We start from the raw sequence: 17,273 nt of genomic DNA on the forward strand, positions 1-17,273 counted from the left end.
TTTCTGGGTGTATATTGTTCTCTCTCTGGGTGTAAATGGCTCTCTTCATCACTGAACAAGTGGAACTGTTTGAATCCTCTTATCGTTGAAGAGAGCCACATCCATCAGAATTGATTATCGTATAGTCTTGTTGCTGTGTAATGATCTCCTGATTCTGTTCATTTTACTTAGCATCAATTCATGTAAGTCTCTCCAGGCCTCTCTGAAATCATCCTGTTGGTCATTTCTTACAGAACAATACTATTCTGTAACATTCGTGTACCATAATTTATTCAGCCATTCTCCAATTGATGGGCATCCATTTAGTTTCTAGTTTCTAGCTACTACAAAAAGGGCTGCCACAAAGATTTTTGCACATATGGGTCCCTTTCCCTCCTTTAAGATCTCTTTGGAATATAAGCCCAGAAACACTGCTGGATCAAAGGGTATGAACAGTTTGATAACTTTTTGAGCATAGTTCCATATTGATGGTTGGATTCATTCACAGTTCCACCAACAATGTATTAGTGAGACATCATTTTTCTGATTTGGGTGTGCTGCTTTGTTTTTCTGTTAGCAAACCTTCCCAGTCCATTAAGGCTTCCTGTTTTCTAATTAATCCTTAATTCTTCTTGGGAGAGGAAGATCTGGAGATATATTTCTAGGTGTTTTCTCTGATGGTTGTTGTATCAGGAATTTTTGAATAACTAGTTGAGTCTGGTCATTCACAAGACCTAAAAAAGGTGGTTTTTCATACTCTGATTCTCCTATAAATCACTATACACATACCTGCAATTCTTTTCCAACTATTTTCAATGATCTTATAACATCATTTTTCACTCTGGTTCCACTCAATTCTAGGTCACTGTCATAATTTTATCAAATAAGACACTCTGTCATAATTTTATCAAATAAGCCAATCTCTGTTACTTTCAAGTCATGAAATTAATATTGTATTCCACAAACCAGCAATGCTAAACTAAGCATTAGTTTATAGCATTATAAATAGTACATTATAAAAATACAGCATTATAAAATAATAAAAATGAAGCAAAAGTTGTATTGCATGTACATGTTTATAGGGAAAAAAAAGTAAGACAAGTATACAAACGAATGACATAGGAAAGTGACATATAATCATTTGAAGGTCCTGGTTGTATATACTAATAATTAGAATGTTAATCCACATAATCCTCTTATGCTCATAAACATTATCTTATCAAACATAGCAATGACAGGAACTTTGAATGTATAGCCCTAGGAAATATTCACCTGAAAAAATTCACCTGAAAGAAATAATATCTATAAAGGAAAAAAAATTTTTTTTTAAATTCCAGAGGACCCCTACATAGCTCTGTGCTATGTCCTACACTGGAAAAGTCACATCTTCAGCTACCCCTCTCTGTTACTAATTCATCTGATTAACTCTTCCTACATATCAGCTGCCTTCTGCTATGGATGACTCCACCTGGTGATGATTTAGTGAGTTCTTGCTCAAAATAGCCTTATCACCAGCCATACTTCCAACTTCTCTCCCATGTGGGTCTGCTCCAATAATACACCGGCTGTCTGACCTAGTTTGGATACTCTTATCCACCTGTCCCTTCTACCCACTCTCCACTCCTACCCTCCTCTTTACACATAGAATTCTCCCACTGAATTTTTAAAAATCCAAATGTAGCCCTGGATTACATTAGAACTCAGGATAATGAAATGTCATATCAGGCTTGGTAGGTATTAGGCATGCTATAAGTCCAAAGGCTAATCTTTTGAGACTCTTCAAAGCATGTCTTTCTTTTGGGGGGTTAGGTTCTTGCCAGTTCTATATGGTCACAGTTAAGCAATCAAGGATTTCTATAGAATACACTAGATTTTGAATTGTTAGAAGAAATATTTCATGTAATGAAAAGTAATCACAAATTGCTAAGAAGGATTCTTTTTGGGAAACCCTATCCACCAATAGGTCAGAATCACACTGATAGCAGGATTCAGATGAAACTACAATCTGTTGAAAGATGGAGTAGTAGAAAAAAGTATTCTACCAGGAATGGAAATGGATATAGAGGCCATACTACACAGGATACAAAACAAAAAAAACAAAACAACACCAAAAAAAAATATTAGAAGATCATCAGAAAACCAAAACTACCCTATGCCACAATTGCAAAATAGATTATCACATGCAGATTCAATGCTCTCACAATGAAATGAAACTATGGGCAATGAGGTGTAAAGAATCAACATTTGGAACAAATATGGAATCATTGAAGGAGATTTCCCTAGATCCTGAAAAGAGTAAGAATGAATCTGCCAATTGGATGACAGCAATCTGATATAAAAAAATAAAACCATCAAGATGTTGTGAGGGAAGTAGGAATTTTGTATGGAGTAGTTGGCTATGTTAGCTGCACCCATGAAAAGAATTTTTTTATCTGGTTCAGAGGAAGTTGTTGCCCAAGAAAATTTAGCATGTTTCCCAATCAGCAAAGAGAATTGCTAATCACTATGCATAGAAACTCAATAATTTTGCTGAAGGCTGAAGATGACCTTAGTTTAAAAAAAAACTGTAGGTAGTGGAAGGATTAAATCTTACCTCATATTTCAGCTGTATTTTTAAAGTGTAATCACATTCCACAAAATAACAGTAATAGCACTGCTAGTTAGCCTGGGATATCTAAATTCTGGCTTAAGAAGACAGAGCTATAGGTCTAACAAGAATTATAATGGCCTATATCATCAAGAAGCTCAGGGAGTGAGGCATACAGGTCAATAGGCCATAGGAGAACTAGATCTATCATGTAGCCAGATGTCATTCCTGTTAATTCTTTTGTTATCAAGTACTTTTAGATTCTCTAATGAAATGTTAGATATTTTGATATTCTACTCACCATTACTATGCCTATTTTTATTCCATTTAATTTTTATTATTACTATTATTGTAATGCCAGAGAAACTGAGGCAGGAGAGAGATTAGAGAGTTTTAATATTTTATTAATGGGAGAGTAAGATTGACTGGACAGGACTCTCGTCTCAGATTATCCAGTCAGACAGAGATAAGTATACTGGGACCAAGGAATCCATATTGGTCCCAGGGCTGGAGGACCCAAAGAATCCAGCGTCCAGCATACAGCTGCCAGATGCCATTCTCCAGCCATGAATGGAGGAACAACAACTTCTTAAATACCTTTTTGGAGACAAAGAAGAGAAAGGGAGGGAAAGTTTTTTATCAGGGAGGGGAAGCCATAAAACCTAAAAATTCCAGAGACAAAGAAGTAAAGATATCATGGGTTGATCTTGGAATATTCTAAAGGAATATTGTAAATCCATAAAAGAATCAGGAGATCTACTCTTTTATCTTGCTAATTTATAACCCAAGAGCGAACAAGCCTTAGTTTTACTGGGTCAGAGACAGAACAGTTAAGGTAACTGAAACAGGGAAACTGAGTCAGGACAGTTAAAGAAAACTGTGGCATAACATTCCACACTCTTTCTCCTAAATATTCAAACCTTTGAATCTTAGCACCTTCCTCTAGATACCCAGGAGGTCTTTGACCCACCTTATGTAAAGCAAATGAGCCAAAAATAAAACTAGAAAAAAATGTAAGGACTCATATGGCAAGAGCAAGTCTCTCCCTGATAACCCCAGAGTTAACAGCTGTACAAAGGCTCCCTTGTTGCAAGCATGTCAGGTCCTCTACAGTTTTGGAGCACCACCTCAGCCAGAGAATCCAATTTGAGATGGACAGTTAGGTCTGTGGTCATTTATGCACTTAACTCAAGTCTCTGCTTACAAAGCAGCAGGGTCCAAGGCCCATTCAGAGAGGCAGCCCTCTCCATGGGGGAAGGATGAGGCTTGTAGTACTCCACCCGTCCCCACCCAGAGAAACATGACTGCTATTAGAATACAGATTTCCGAGCAGATTATGCAGTTAGACCATCAAGGCAGGCAAACTCCAAACTTTTTAGGTGCCTCAAGCCAAACTTCAAGGTCCTTTGAAATACTTAATGAACTGGGGTTACAGGAATGGAAAAACAGATCAGAGAGACTTCCAGTGTCACGACAGGTGTCTGATTTCTAAAACTTTTCTAAAAAAAATAATCCCAAAAACTGAGTCTGCCAGGGCACTTTTAACAAAATAAGGGATTCTAAAACTAAAGCATCCAATTCCATCTCAACTAGTGAGACAGGGGGTGGGACAGAAATGCCTAAGGCAAAGTGAATAGGAGCTAAGGGTTCCCATTCTTTTTGGTATTTTGAAAAAAATATATCAGTTTCCCCAATGTTCTATCTCTACCTCCCTTTTTTTTTCTCACGGAAAGGAATTATCAAATGACCATTCCCCATATAAATCCCAAGAGCAAATCAAAATCCCTATACATAACAGACTAATACAGTAGCATTTCCTAAAAAGGCCTAAAAAGCCCTCAAACAGCAATAATTACACAATTTTAACAAATCCCATCCCAAACACACAGTAATAGATGATCCAGGCAAGGTTTAACAGTCAGTCATCAACCATTCCCAAAGTCCCTTATATCAGTCCAAGTCCATGGTCTCATTTTTAAAACTGCTGCTTCAGGCTATGAAATGACAGGAGGCTCTCATTCCTTGCAGAGTGGGTGTGTCATGCTGGCAATCAAAGCTGATCCAGTTTCCAGAAGCAAGCCAATATCTGTAATTTGACCAAAATCTAGAACAAAAACACAAATCTAACAAATAAAGATTGGATCAGTCTCAGATAAAGACTCAGTTCACCAAACTGTTGCAAAACATGAGGAGGCCAAAATAAATTGACGAGCAGTTTCCAGTTTCCTATGTGAAGAGATGAGTTTGCTTTACAGGCCAAGCAAACGGCTGCAGTCTTACAGACCCCTGTTAATTGTCCACTTATGTAGAAGTCCTTAAAGGAACAAAACACAAATATCCAGTAACAGACAGATGACCAGGCGAAATAGTTGCCCAAGCATTTAGGATACAATGATTACATATAACCAGACTGAAAATAGCAAGGCTTGACATAACTGAATTGCATTAACAGTTCTATTGACCATTGCTCTGATCAGAGAGATCAGTTACAGAAGGAAAAATTCAAGAACATAACTATAATATAACATAAGCAGTTGAGTTTTAACAGCTTATCAATCAATTGTCCCAGTAACTGTCACAGGGTGGAGCTTTAAAACTCCCAAATAGCATTAGCTAATTAACTCTAAGCCCAAAAACTCCAATAACAGATGTCATCAAATTTCGGATAAATCTTAAACAATTATTTATCATATCCTTATAAGTCATACCCAATACATAGAAAAACATCCCAAATTGCATATTGTCCATAACAAACATTTTCAAAAGGACAAAAAAAACTTATGTCCAGAGGCCCTTTAAATAACCTCAGAATGACCCAATACAATCAATTTAAACTTATACAAAACACCCAATTCCACATAAAAGAATTCAAGGTTTTTTAACATAGCAATTAAACTTTTAGAAATATTCGTACCAAAGTATGGATCACATTTACGACCATTTTCTTTTAACCAAAAAAATTTATGTATCAAGAAACAAATATTCAATCAATTAACCTAAAATAAGCATGTCCTTAAAAATCAGTTTGCTGAACTGGCCGTAATCAGATAAGAAAAAAACGGCAGGAACATACTTAGAGAGGAGAGGGGAGGAGAGGATTCCACATGGCCACCCTTTCCCCACTCCTGCCCCCTAGAAAAAACTTCCCTCAGGTTCCCCACTCAATTTCCTACATGGGGATCCTTTTCAAGATTTAACCCATCAGTTTCCCAATATCAGGTTTCTTCCCAAATCCACCCATTTCCAACTTTCTCTTTCCCCCTGACTACATACTTAAACAATCTCCTTTCCTTTAAATGTTAGCACCTGCTCTTCTATATATATTTTTAACTTTCTGAACTTTCAAATCCCTTTCAATCTATTTTTTTTCCTTTCCTTTTTTTCTTCCTTTCTCTCCCTTTTCTCCCTTTTTCTCACAGGCTGCTGCAGTCAGCCAGAGACAGAGAGAGAGAGAGAGAAAGATTTTTCAAACTTTTTGATATTTTCTAAGCCTGCAACACAGAGGCTGAATCCTTATCTCTTACAAGCTTATTTTAACTTTTAACACAGACACACACAAACATGGAGCTCCAATTTACTATGCACAGTTGCAACGTTGTTTTCCAACCAACAACATGACAAACCACACAGAACATAGAACATATATGACACAGACTACACAGTTACAACATTAAGCAAACATACCCAGAGGCTATTTTCCAGCGTCCCAGAAAATACCCGTCTCAGAATTTTTAAACCCGTCGGCATTTATTCTGAGACCACAGGTTGCTAGCAACAGAACAGACCAGAACCAGAACCAAAACCAGACAGACTTACTCTCCCGAATGCCGAATCAAATGCCGAATCGATTTCGTTGTCCACTGTAGGCCGGACTGAGGCTGAAGAACCACTTCCTTTTCCTAGGAGTGCTGGTCTTTTCTCAAGGAACAGACCCAGGTCCTGAGCCCCCCTCAGGCCTAGGTGGAGACCGAGAGATCTCTAATCTCTAATCCAGTTCTCAGTTTCTATTATCTCGGTGGGACCTCCAAATTGTAATGCCAGAGAAACTGAGGCAGGAGAGAGATTAGAGAGTTTTAATATTTTATTAATGGGAGAGTAAGATTGACTGGACAGGACTCTCGTCTCAGATTATCCAGTCAGACAGAGATAAGTATACTGGACCAAGGAATCCATATTGGTCCCAGGGCTGGAGGACCCAAAGAATCCAGCGTCCAGCATACAGCTGCCAGATGCCATTCTCCAGCCATGAATGGAGGAACAACAACTTCTTAAATACCTTTTTGGAGACAAAGAAGAGAAAGGGAGGGAAAGTTTTTTATCAGGGAGGGGAAGCCATAAAACCTAAAAATTCCAGAGACAAAGAAGTAAAGATATCATGGGTTGATCTTGGAATATTCTAAAGGAATATTGTAAATCCATAAAAGAATCAGGAGATCTACTCTTTTATCTTGCTAATTTATAACCCAAGAGCGAACAAGCCTTAGTTTTACTGGGTCAGAGACAGAACAGTTAAGGTAACTGAAACAGGGAAACTGAGTCAGGACAGTTAAAGAAAACTGTGGCATAACATTATATTCTCCCATTACTCAAATCAGTACATTCTCTCATTACTTAAAGCACTGTCCAATGTGTTTAATATGTCATTATGTATATTGTTTTAATATTAATATGAATTTATTCTTAACTGACTCCTAAAGCGACTTTAGTGTCTTGGGATAATTTCTGATTTAATTTTCTTACCATAATTTCTTAAGAGACAAGCATATCATATAACTTAATAGAGTCTGCAAAATCAAGCTGAGACAACTATAGACCTGGTGTTAACTACTTTCTTATTCTACCTCTCAGCAAATTCAATTTTGAGATAGTAATTATAATTCTGATGTTAATCCGGTTGGTTTATTGTCTAATCTAGATCTTTCCTTTTTCCTATCTGTTCTTTGATATATAAATCTTTACTTTCCTCTTCTGATTTCCATAAAATTCCATTATACCCATTTTGCTTATGAAACTAAAACAAGTCATTGAAACTGATGTTTTAGGCTTACTTTTGTTCATGGATTCTTGCACTCTAATATACTTAGTTTTTTTTTTTTTTTTCCATCTTTGCATCATTGATTATATTTATCAATGAATCATTAAACAAGTTTTTTGACATTTTAAAGTGATTTAGATTTTTAAAAATATTTTATTTAAAGTTTTGAGTTCCAAATTCCATCCTTCCATCCCTCCCTCCCTTCACTTCTTCCATAAATTGTAAACAGATATACATTATATATGTGCAATTATGTATAACATTTCCATATTAATCATTTTATATAAGAAGTCCTGAATAAAATTTTTAAATATGAAAGTGAAAAACAGCATAATTCAGTCTTTATTCAGTCAATATCAGTTCTTTCTCTGAAGACAGAGAATATACTTCATCATTAGTCTTTTGGGATTGTTTTACTTCATTTTATCACTGAAAATAGCCAAGTCACTTACAATTCTTCATCATACAATATAGCTATAACTGTAAAATTTTTTCTTGGATCTGTTCACTATGCACCTATTCACTTAAGACTTTCCAGGTTTTTCTGAAATCATCCTGCTTATTATTTCTTATTATACTATTGTATAATATTCCATTCCAATAACATATTACAGCTTGTTTAGCCATTCTGCAATTAATGAGATTCCCTTTGATTCCCAATTTTTAGCCATCATAAAAAGAGCTGCTATAAATATTTGTGTACAAATAGGCCCTTTTCCCTTTAAAAAAAATCTCTTTGGGATATAGAACTAGTAGTAGTATTGCTGGCTCAAAGGAAAAGGCATAGTTTAATAGCCCTGTGGGTATAGTTCCATTTTGCTCTCTAGAATGGTTGGATCAATTCACATCTCCACCAACAGTGGATTAGTGTCCCCATTTTCCCATATCCCTTCCCACAACTTATATATGTCAAATGAATTAATCCAATAGGTATGAGGTGGTACATTAGAATTGTTTTAATTTACATTTCTTTGATCAACAAATTTGTTCACCTCTTTAACTTCTTTCTTGTTCATCCTTAGGTAAGATTTATATAGTTCTAAGAGGTTTAGTGAACACTTTTGTCACAATAGTTATTATATTTTTAAGAACCAAATGGAAGTCATGGACAAGGTAGTTTGGATTTTAAGATTCAATACATCACTTTGTGAGGTGCTTCACATTATGAAATCAGAAATAGTGATTAATTTAAATCTATGAAGACTTCTGAGATAAATTATGCAAGTAAGATTTCCTTCTCTTGGGAACTATTAACTATTTTTTTCTCTCAGAAACTTTGTAAAATGAAATTTATGAAATCTGCAAGGGATTAGCATTCCTATCTTAAGAAATATGAAGAAATTTTTGAGGCACTTTTAATCAGTATTTGGAGTGATATGAATGATAAATGTGTTTCCAGAGCACAAGGGAAAGGAAGTTATCAATTATTATAGTGAAAGTGTAAGGTGATGCTGGCTGTGATTCTCCTTATAACTAAAATAATTATGTATATATTCTAGATCTCATTTACTAATAAATTGTTGTCTAGCTAAAAATAACTATCAGTTGTATATTAATTTGCTTTATATATGCAACATGATTTACAAATATTCATTCATCCTCACAACCCTGGAAGATAACTGCTATTATTACTCGTATTTTACTGGGGGAGGAAGAAACTGAAGATAAAAGCCAAGTAACTTACCCAGAGTCACATAGCTAGCAAGTGTGTGAAGCTGAATTTGAATTTATGTATTTTGTCACATAGCATTAAAATCAAAGAACCTTATTCATATAAATAAATAATTGCTTTTGGGAAAGGAAGTTTCTTGAGTTTATTAAATTGTTGTTTGGAATCTGATTGAAGTTGTAATTTTGTAATTAAATATGAAAATATACAGAAATATTTCTAAATTGCCATAGAATACTAGTTGATAGAGATTAGATATGGAAACAAATCAAGTAGTAGGCCAAAACATGACTAACAAGTGACGGTGGTCAACTCTTCAAACTTTGCTACATAATTATCAAGAAAAAACTTTCACCTCATTTTCTATTTTCTCTTTTGTTAGGCTGTGGGACTCTACAGAGAGGGAGTACCAGTATGCAGCTTTAGATGCCAATGGACATTCACAGTAATAAAACTCAGGAGCAATGATTATTACCCCCTCATGCTGTTTGTGAAGTGCCCATTCCACAGTATCAAAGAGGAAAACAACTAAAAAGACTTGTTAAAAATCCTCCACTTCCCCAGTATTCATTAGCTATGCTGGTCATAGAAATATGTGAGGAAGTGCCTATGTCTGTAACTATGATTAACACTGACAATATTGAAATACATCTTAACAAGGGACAATGTATAGCTCAAGGAATAGTCATTTCATCTGAACTTACAGTTAAAACAGAAGATAATTGTGAATTAGCCCCACAGATAGGTCCAAATTCAGAAGCTGTTGTACAAACATTTTACAAAGGCTATCACACTCAATCTGCCAATATTGACCCTTACTTTATTTTTTTTTATTTTTATTTTTTTTAAATTTTAATATCTTTTTATTGATAGAACACATGCCAGGGTAATTTTTTACAGCATTATCCCTTGCATTCATTTCTGTTCCGATTTTTCCCCTCCCTCCCTCCACCCCTTCCCCCAGGTGGCAAGCAGTCCTTTACATGTTGAATAGGTTACAGTATATCCTGGATACAATATATTTGTGCAGAACCGGACAGTTTTCTTGTTGTACAGGGAGAATTGAATTCAGAAGGTATAAATAACCCGGGAAGAAAAACAAAAATGCAAGCAGTTTATATTCATTTCCCAGTGTTCTTTCTCTGGGTGTAGCTGCTTCTGTCCATCTTTGATCAATTAAGGCTCTCTTTATCGAAGAGATCCACTTCCATCAGAATACATCCTCAAACAGTATCGTTGTTGAGGTATATAATGATCTCCTGGTTCTGCTCATTTCACTCAGCATCAGTTCATGTAAGTCTCTCTAAGCCTCTCTGTATTCATCCTGCTGGTCATTCCTTACAGAACAATAATATTCCATAACATTCATATACCACAATTTACTCAACCATTCTCCAATTGATGGGCATCCATTCATTTTCCAGCTTCTAGCCACTACAAACAGGGCTGCCACAAACATTTTGGCACATACAGGTCCCTTTCCTTTCTTTAGTATCTCTTTGGGGTATAAGCCCAGTAGAAACACTGCTGGATCAAAGGGTATGCACAGTTTGATAACTTTTTGAGCATAGTTTACAGTATGTTTGCCATCACTAAACATGATTCCCAGGGAATGGCCCTTGTGGATAATAGATATTAAGGACTGCTTTTACTCTATCCCTCTTCACCCCAAGGACAGGGATAAATTTTTTTTTCTCAGTACCAACATATAATTTTCAAGGACCTGTGAGGAGATTTCAGTGGAAGGTACTGCTATAAGGTATGAAAAACAACCTACAATATGACAATGGTATGTGGATAAAGCTATTAGCAAGATAAGGAAACATTACCCCGATGCTGTCATCTTCCATCACATGGATGATATCTTGGCTGGTCATCCACAGCCTGAGAATTTGGCAGAGATGTTACAAATGACAAAAAGAGAATTAAAACACTTAGGTTTAATAATATCATTAGAAAAAAATTCAAAGACACCTTCCCACCTTTTAGTTATTTGGGTTTCACTGTTTAGCTGGTGGGTGTATATCAAAAACTACCTGAATTCCGGACTGATCAAGTACACACAGTAAATCAGGTCCAAAAATTGATTGGGGACATTTAATGGCTTAGGCCACAAGCTTGTATACCCAAAAAACTCTGATGTTTCCTTTGTATAAAATGCTAGTGGGCGATCCTCAGATAGATTCCACCAGGATATGGACTCCTGAAGCCCTTGGCAGCATAAAGCAGATAATACAAATAAGAGCGAAAGCAAGTACTCGGAGACTACTTCCACAATAAAGGCTCTATTATTTTAGCTCCTATACAACCCATAGAAGTTATACATCAAAACAATGACATTTATGAATAGCTATATATTCAAAGACAAAAAGATCATTAGAACCATACTTAGACATGACAGCTGAAATAGCAAGGAAAACATAGCTCACAATTATCCAATTAACAGGAGACACAGGAATTATATGGATTAACATAGACAAGGATAGGTTAGATTGCTTAATAGCAGCTACTCAGGAAATCTGGACCATTTTGTTAGGGTAGAAGAACAGGAAAAATCCTGAACCAGTTGCCATTCTATGAATAGTGGCAATGGATATTTCCCACAAAAACAAAAACACATCCATTTAAGAGGGCCCTAATATATTCATTGATGCCACCAAGAACTGCTAGTATTGAAGTCAGAAGGCCTGGATTCAAGATTAATCTTAACTTCTAACACTTTCTAGTTGTATAATCCTGGACAAATATCTTTATTTCTTGTTTACCTCCGTTTTTTCATTAGTAAAATGGGGATAATATAGTATCCACCTCCCAGGGTTATTGTGATCAAATGAGAATAATTTTAATGGATACATTATAAGTACTATTTTAACTACTATAAACATTTAACTATTATCTTCTCCTTTTTAGGTAATAGTTCAAATCTTCTCTCTAGTTTATCAACTATTAACTGTTTAATAAAGTAGAGAAATTTCCTTTTCCAGTAATAAACACTCATTTAAAATAATTCAATATTAAAAGTAATGTACAATTAATATATAATAAAATCACTGTAAAATATAATCAATAATAAAAGTAATATGCTTAAAGAATATTTACACTATTTTGGTTATAAGTGTCACAGTTTTCAAAATATTAATAACTGACTTTTCTTCACTTATCTTGAAAAATAATCTCAACTCACTCATGCATCAGATTTCAGATGATTAAAGTTTTTAAAAGCATCTTTTTTGTATTTCTTTGAAAGAATAATCTTTGTCTTTCCTCCAGGACTCATAAAATTCAGAAAATTCACCGTGTAATGCCTGAGAAACTGAGGCAAGATAGATTAGAGAATTTTTAATATTTTATTTGAAAGGGAGAGATTTACTGGGACCAAATGGATCTATGGTTTGGTCCCAGGGCTGAATGAGACTATCGGCTCCAAGAATCCAGCAAACAATGTGGATTCTCAATGACATATATATACACATGGCTGAGATAAAGGGGGTAGATGGAGGCAGGGGTGAGTCAGAGCACTGAGAGCGGGAACTAACAATCCAGTTCTGATAGAGGTGGGGGGCAGACATGGGGGATATCTGATAAATTACAGAATGGGGAGAGGAACTCAACATTCTAAAGATGCCTAAAATGACCAGCAGGATGAATACAGAGAGGACTGGTGAGACTTACATGAACTGATGCTGAGTGAAATGAGCAGAACCAGGAGATCATTATATACCTCAACAACGATACTGTTTGAGGATGTATTCTGATGGAAGTGGATCTCTTCGATAAAGAGAGCCTTAATTGATCAAAGATGGACAGAAGCAGCTACACCCAGAGAAAGAACACTGGGAAATGAATATAAACTGCTTGCATTTTTGTTTTTCTTCCCGGGTTATTTATAACTTCTGAATTCAATTCTCCCTGTGCAACAAGAAAACTGTTCGGTTCTGCACACGTATATTGTATCCAGGATATACTGCAACCCATTCAACATGTAAGGGACTGCTTGCCATCTGGGGGAAGGGGTGGAGGGAGGGAGGGGAAAAATCGAAACAGAAGTGAATGCAAGGGATAATGCTGTAAAAAATTACCCTGGCATGCGTTCTATCAATAAAAACTTATTTAAAAAAATAAAATAAAAAATAAAGATGCCTAAGATAGGTCTTTCTCCTTATCTGGATAATCAAGATTAGGAGGGAGGGATGGTTGAGCAGAACAAATAGAAACCGAGGCAGAAGGCAAGACAATTAGGGAAACCGCGTTAGGACAATAAAGGAGAGCTGTGGCACAACATTCGTAGTGAAATTCCTTAGACGTTTCTTAGAATTTGCTTTATGAAGTTTTTGTTTGTGTGTTTGTATCACCACAATTAAAACTACTTTCCCCAAGGAAGATTTCTCCTCATCTTCTTCATAGATTCTTATGGATCACAGGTAAAATACATGTACTTCCCTGACTCCATACTTGATATCAAGCTATTTTCTCAATTGACTTTTAAAAACTGTGAATTCATAACTGCTTCCTTTTCTCCACATCGTTAGGTTTTAGAGTTAGTTTCTGCAGTCTTTGTAGAAGTTCCACTGGAAACAAGGCTAACAGTATTATAACATTTAGAGTTGGAAGAGGCCTTATAAAATCATTTCTGAGATAACTGTAGACAGACAGGGTAGTGCTAGACAAACATGGAGAGAGAGAAGAGAGTGGTGTCTATGCGAGGCAACATGAAATGGGATAGAGGAGTAGGAAGGAAATAAAGGTAGGATGTTCCAGTGAACACAGACAACTGAGTTACTCACAGTCCCTTAAAGGCACACCAAAGCTCCTTTCCTATCAACCCTGATGCTGGGAAGACGTTCCTGAGGGACCTAGACTAAGTTATAAAAGAGGTCGTGCATAGTTAAACATCTTCTAGTAGTACATTTCAGGCTTTTTTCATCTTGTTTCTAAATCCCCTGATCTTTCTCCAAAAAGTACACGTTCCAGTTGCTCTTCCCATCACGTTATGCAATATTACAAGTCTCCTACTAAATGCGTAGCAGTAGCAAGGAAGAAGAGCGGGGGATCTGGAAATCAAGGATACCAGACAGAAGCAGGGAAAGCCAGCCCTTCAACGATATGTAAAGTTATATATCTTTGAAATTACTGGCTTTCTCTGAATCAACTAAAAGGCAGGAGATCCCTCTGTCCCGGTACCGCCAAGCCCATTCCTCGCTTCCTTTTCCCCTTCCTCTTCCCCTTCCCCTGTGTCCACGTGCACTGCACTGCCCTATCAACTTGGCCTGTTCTTGGAATCTTTTTCCTTGTACCCAATCAGTATGCCCTTATTATTGTCCTCCTTTACCAATAGGAGGTCCTCCCATGCGCCCGCCTCTAAAAGACACAGCCTACCGGGGCTCCTAGTCCATCGGAAAGACAATTTCATAGGCTCTGGTAGATCCTGGCTCCTCCCCTTGGACTTATCATGGAGCCTGCTCCGGGGCAGCCTGGGTTGGAGTCCGGAACCCCACTTTCCGGATGCTCCCGGAACTCTCAGTTTAGACCTAAACCCGGAAAGCAATCCTCTCTTCCGCCCCTGGACCTCGGATCGGGTGAGAACGCTGATGAGAAGCCCGGAGTGGGCGGGCGCGCTCAACTGGGAGGGACCCGGAAGACACCGAGGCAGCCAGCCTATGAAACATCTAGGCCCTGTGGAACTCCACCTAGAGCCGGGGTCGGCTGGTGCTCCGGTGGATCAGTGAGCCCTCGACCCTTAGGCCGACCCTTCTCTGTTCCCCAAGGGACGAAGTTGTCTCTTGGAGGCAGTGCCCCCTGGGGTACCCCGAGAAAAAGCCGGATGAACCCAGAAGGGGAGGAAGAGGAAGAAGAGTGCGAGCCCGAAAAAGGGGGCCGTCTGTTCGCCGGACGCCTTCTGGACAGCCGTAGCCTAGATGGACTGAGTGGAGCTTGCGGAGGCGGGGCAGCTCCGCTCGGGGGCCCGGAGCAGGGAGCTGGTGGGGGCCGCCGGGCCACCATTTCCAGCGCCCTCGAGCTGGAGGGCACGGTCAGTCGGCACGGAGACCTCACCCACTTCGTGGCCAACAACCTGCAGCTCAAGATCCGCCTGAGCGGGAATCCGCAGCCACAGACGCCACTCTCGGCCCGGCCAGCGCCGGTCCCCGTATCATCCATCCCGCCAATAGATCCGGAGGTGCTGCGAGACCTGGAGCGGCTAAGCCGGGACCTGGGTGCCCGCGTGGAACGGCTGCTTCGCGGGCTCGGCGGCGCAGTGCAGGAGCTGACGGCACTGAGCGTGGGTTGCATCCAGACCTATAGAGACGCTGTGGACTCTCTGGGAGAAGCAGTGGATATGAGCATCAAGGGCATGTACACGCTGCTGGCCAGATGCGAGGAGCTGGAGAGGGCTCTGCAACCAGTTCAAGGACTGGCCCGACAAGTCCGGGACATCCGGCGCACCCTGGAAGTGCTGGAAGCTCTCTGCAAATGACAGACTGGAGAGGGTTGGGAGTACTCTCACACTCAGGGAAGGGGTGATTTGGTGTGTATGCTGGTGGGATGAGACCACCGGTATCTTGTTTCTAGTTTTGTATCCCCAGCCTGAAACCTTTAGGGAGAACATGTGAATTGCCAGGGGGAAAGGAAAGAAATCCCTCCCCCACCTTCTTACTTGTGTCAGTGAGTCTCCTCCCATTCTATGAGATTTCTTGGCTGTGCGGATAAGAGCCTCTTACAAATGTGTTGTCCAGGCAAGCTTTCTTGTCGAGAGAAGGGGCGGTGTCTTCATAAGAGATTTAGGTCCTTTTAAGAGGGTAGAGTCACTCTTGTCCTGTCCTGTCCCTAATAGCTACACCTACCAAATCCCTACCTGAGACACAAGAAGTGTTTTCGGACCAGGTTTGAATATTAAAAGAAAGGACTTCAGCTCCAGCTGTGACCACCATATTGTGGCATCTGCTACTGGAGAGCTAACTGATAGCTGGTGGAAAGTGTCGTCAAACTTTACTAATGGCAAAGAATGCCCCAGTCTTTCCCCAGTTCCCCAAAATTTTGTCTTCACCCACATAAGGTGTGCTTCTAGTATGGGTGAAGAGAAGGAGCTTAGTATACTAAGTTTTGAATATTTCAGTTCCTGAAGGGAGTAAGATAGCTTCATTCATTGTAGGATTCGTAAAAGAATTGTTGATAGTTTTGAAACTGTTGTGGATCTGATCTTGGCCTATTAACCAACATTTTTGACTTTCTGAGTTGTGTGGAATTAAAATGCTGCTACTGCTAACTATGAGACGGTATCTCAGTAGGGTGTTTCAGGAGGGGGAAAAATGTTTTTATGATGGGGAAAATAGGACAAGAGAACAAGAGAAAATTAGAATTGAACACACCTGTTTCAGGCAATAGGGAAGGAGTCACTCAAGTCTGGGATAGGGGATTGAACACTTGAACCCAAGAGAAGCAAGTGTTGGGAGGAATGAACACCTCATTACAGAAGGGTAGTAAACAGACACTATACCTAGCCTCGGTTTTCTAATCATTTTTTAGTCAAAAGCAGCGTTATCAATGTTCGATAATTACTTTCAGTCATAGAGGAGGGAGGAAGCTGGGAAACACTATTATCAGAAAGGAGCTAAATTGACTCAAGGGACTTAGATTCTGATTTCAACATATCATTGAATGAAAATAAAGGATGGATCTCAGAAAAAGTGGGAGATATTTCAATAAGGGAACAAAAAAGTCAAAAATTTCCCTCTTTTGGGAACCAGATGTAATAAGTCACAAAGTATACAATTATACATTAACCAACTACACGGATTTTTATACAGAAAATTCACGAGTGCCGAAATCCTGGATTTTGCCAAGTAGGAAAATTGGGTTTTTGAGGCCCCTAAAGTGTGTGTAACTAAGAACAAAGAGTAAGATATAGTTATCCTAAATTTGGGTTCCAGGAGAAAGCGAAAGCTGAGGTGAACGAACCAGGCTTGGGAGACGAAATTACTGGAAATTAGGAAATGATTAAATAAATA

General features: G+C 38.4%; 1 protein-coding gene across 1 annotated transcript; it reads left to right on the forward strand.

Annotated features, from left to right (window-relative positions):
* The first annotated feature begins 12,446 nt into the window (after positions 1-12,446).
* On the forward strand, positions 12,447-16,537 carry BORCS6 (BLOC-1 related complex subunit 6). The gene has a single exon (XM_051995732.1). It carries the CDS (start codon positions 14,720-14,722, stop codon positions 15,740-15,742), a length of 1,023 nt encoding a protein of 340 aa, XP_051851692.1. The 5' UTR covers positions 12,447-14,719; the 3' UTR covers positions 15,743-16,537.
* The last annotated feature ends 736 nt before the right edge of the window (positions 16,538-17,273 follow it).

Source organism: Antechinus flavipes, chromosome 4 (assembly GCF_016432865.1).
Source record: "Antechinus flavipes isolate AdamAnt ecotype Samford, QLD, Australia chromosome 4, AdamAnt_v2, whole genome shotgun sequence".
Taxonomy (NCBI): Eukaryota; Metazoa; Chordata; class Mammalia; order Dasyuromorphia; family Dasyuridae; genus Antechinus; species Antechinus flavipes.

Coding starts and splice junctions, on each gene's coding strand:
- BORCS6 (XM_051995732.1), top strand. CDS start 14,720: ATGGAGCCTGCTCCGGGGCAGCCTGGGTTGGAGTCCGGAACCCCACTT.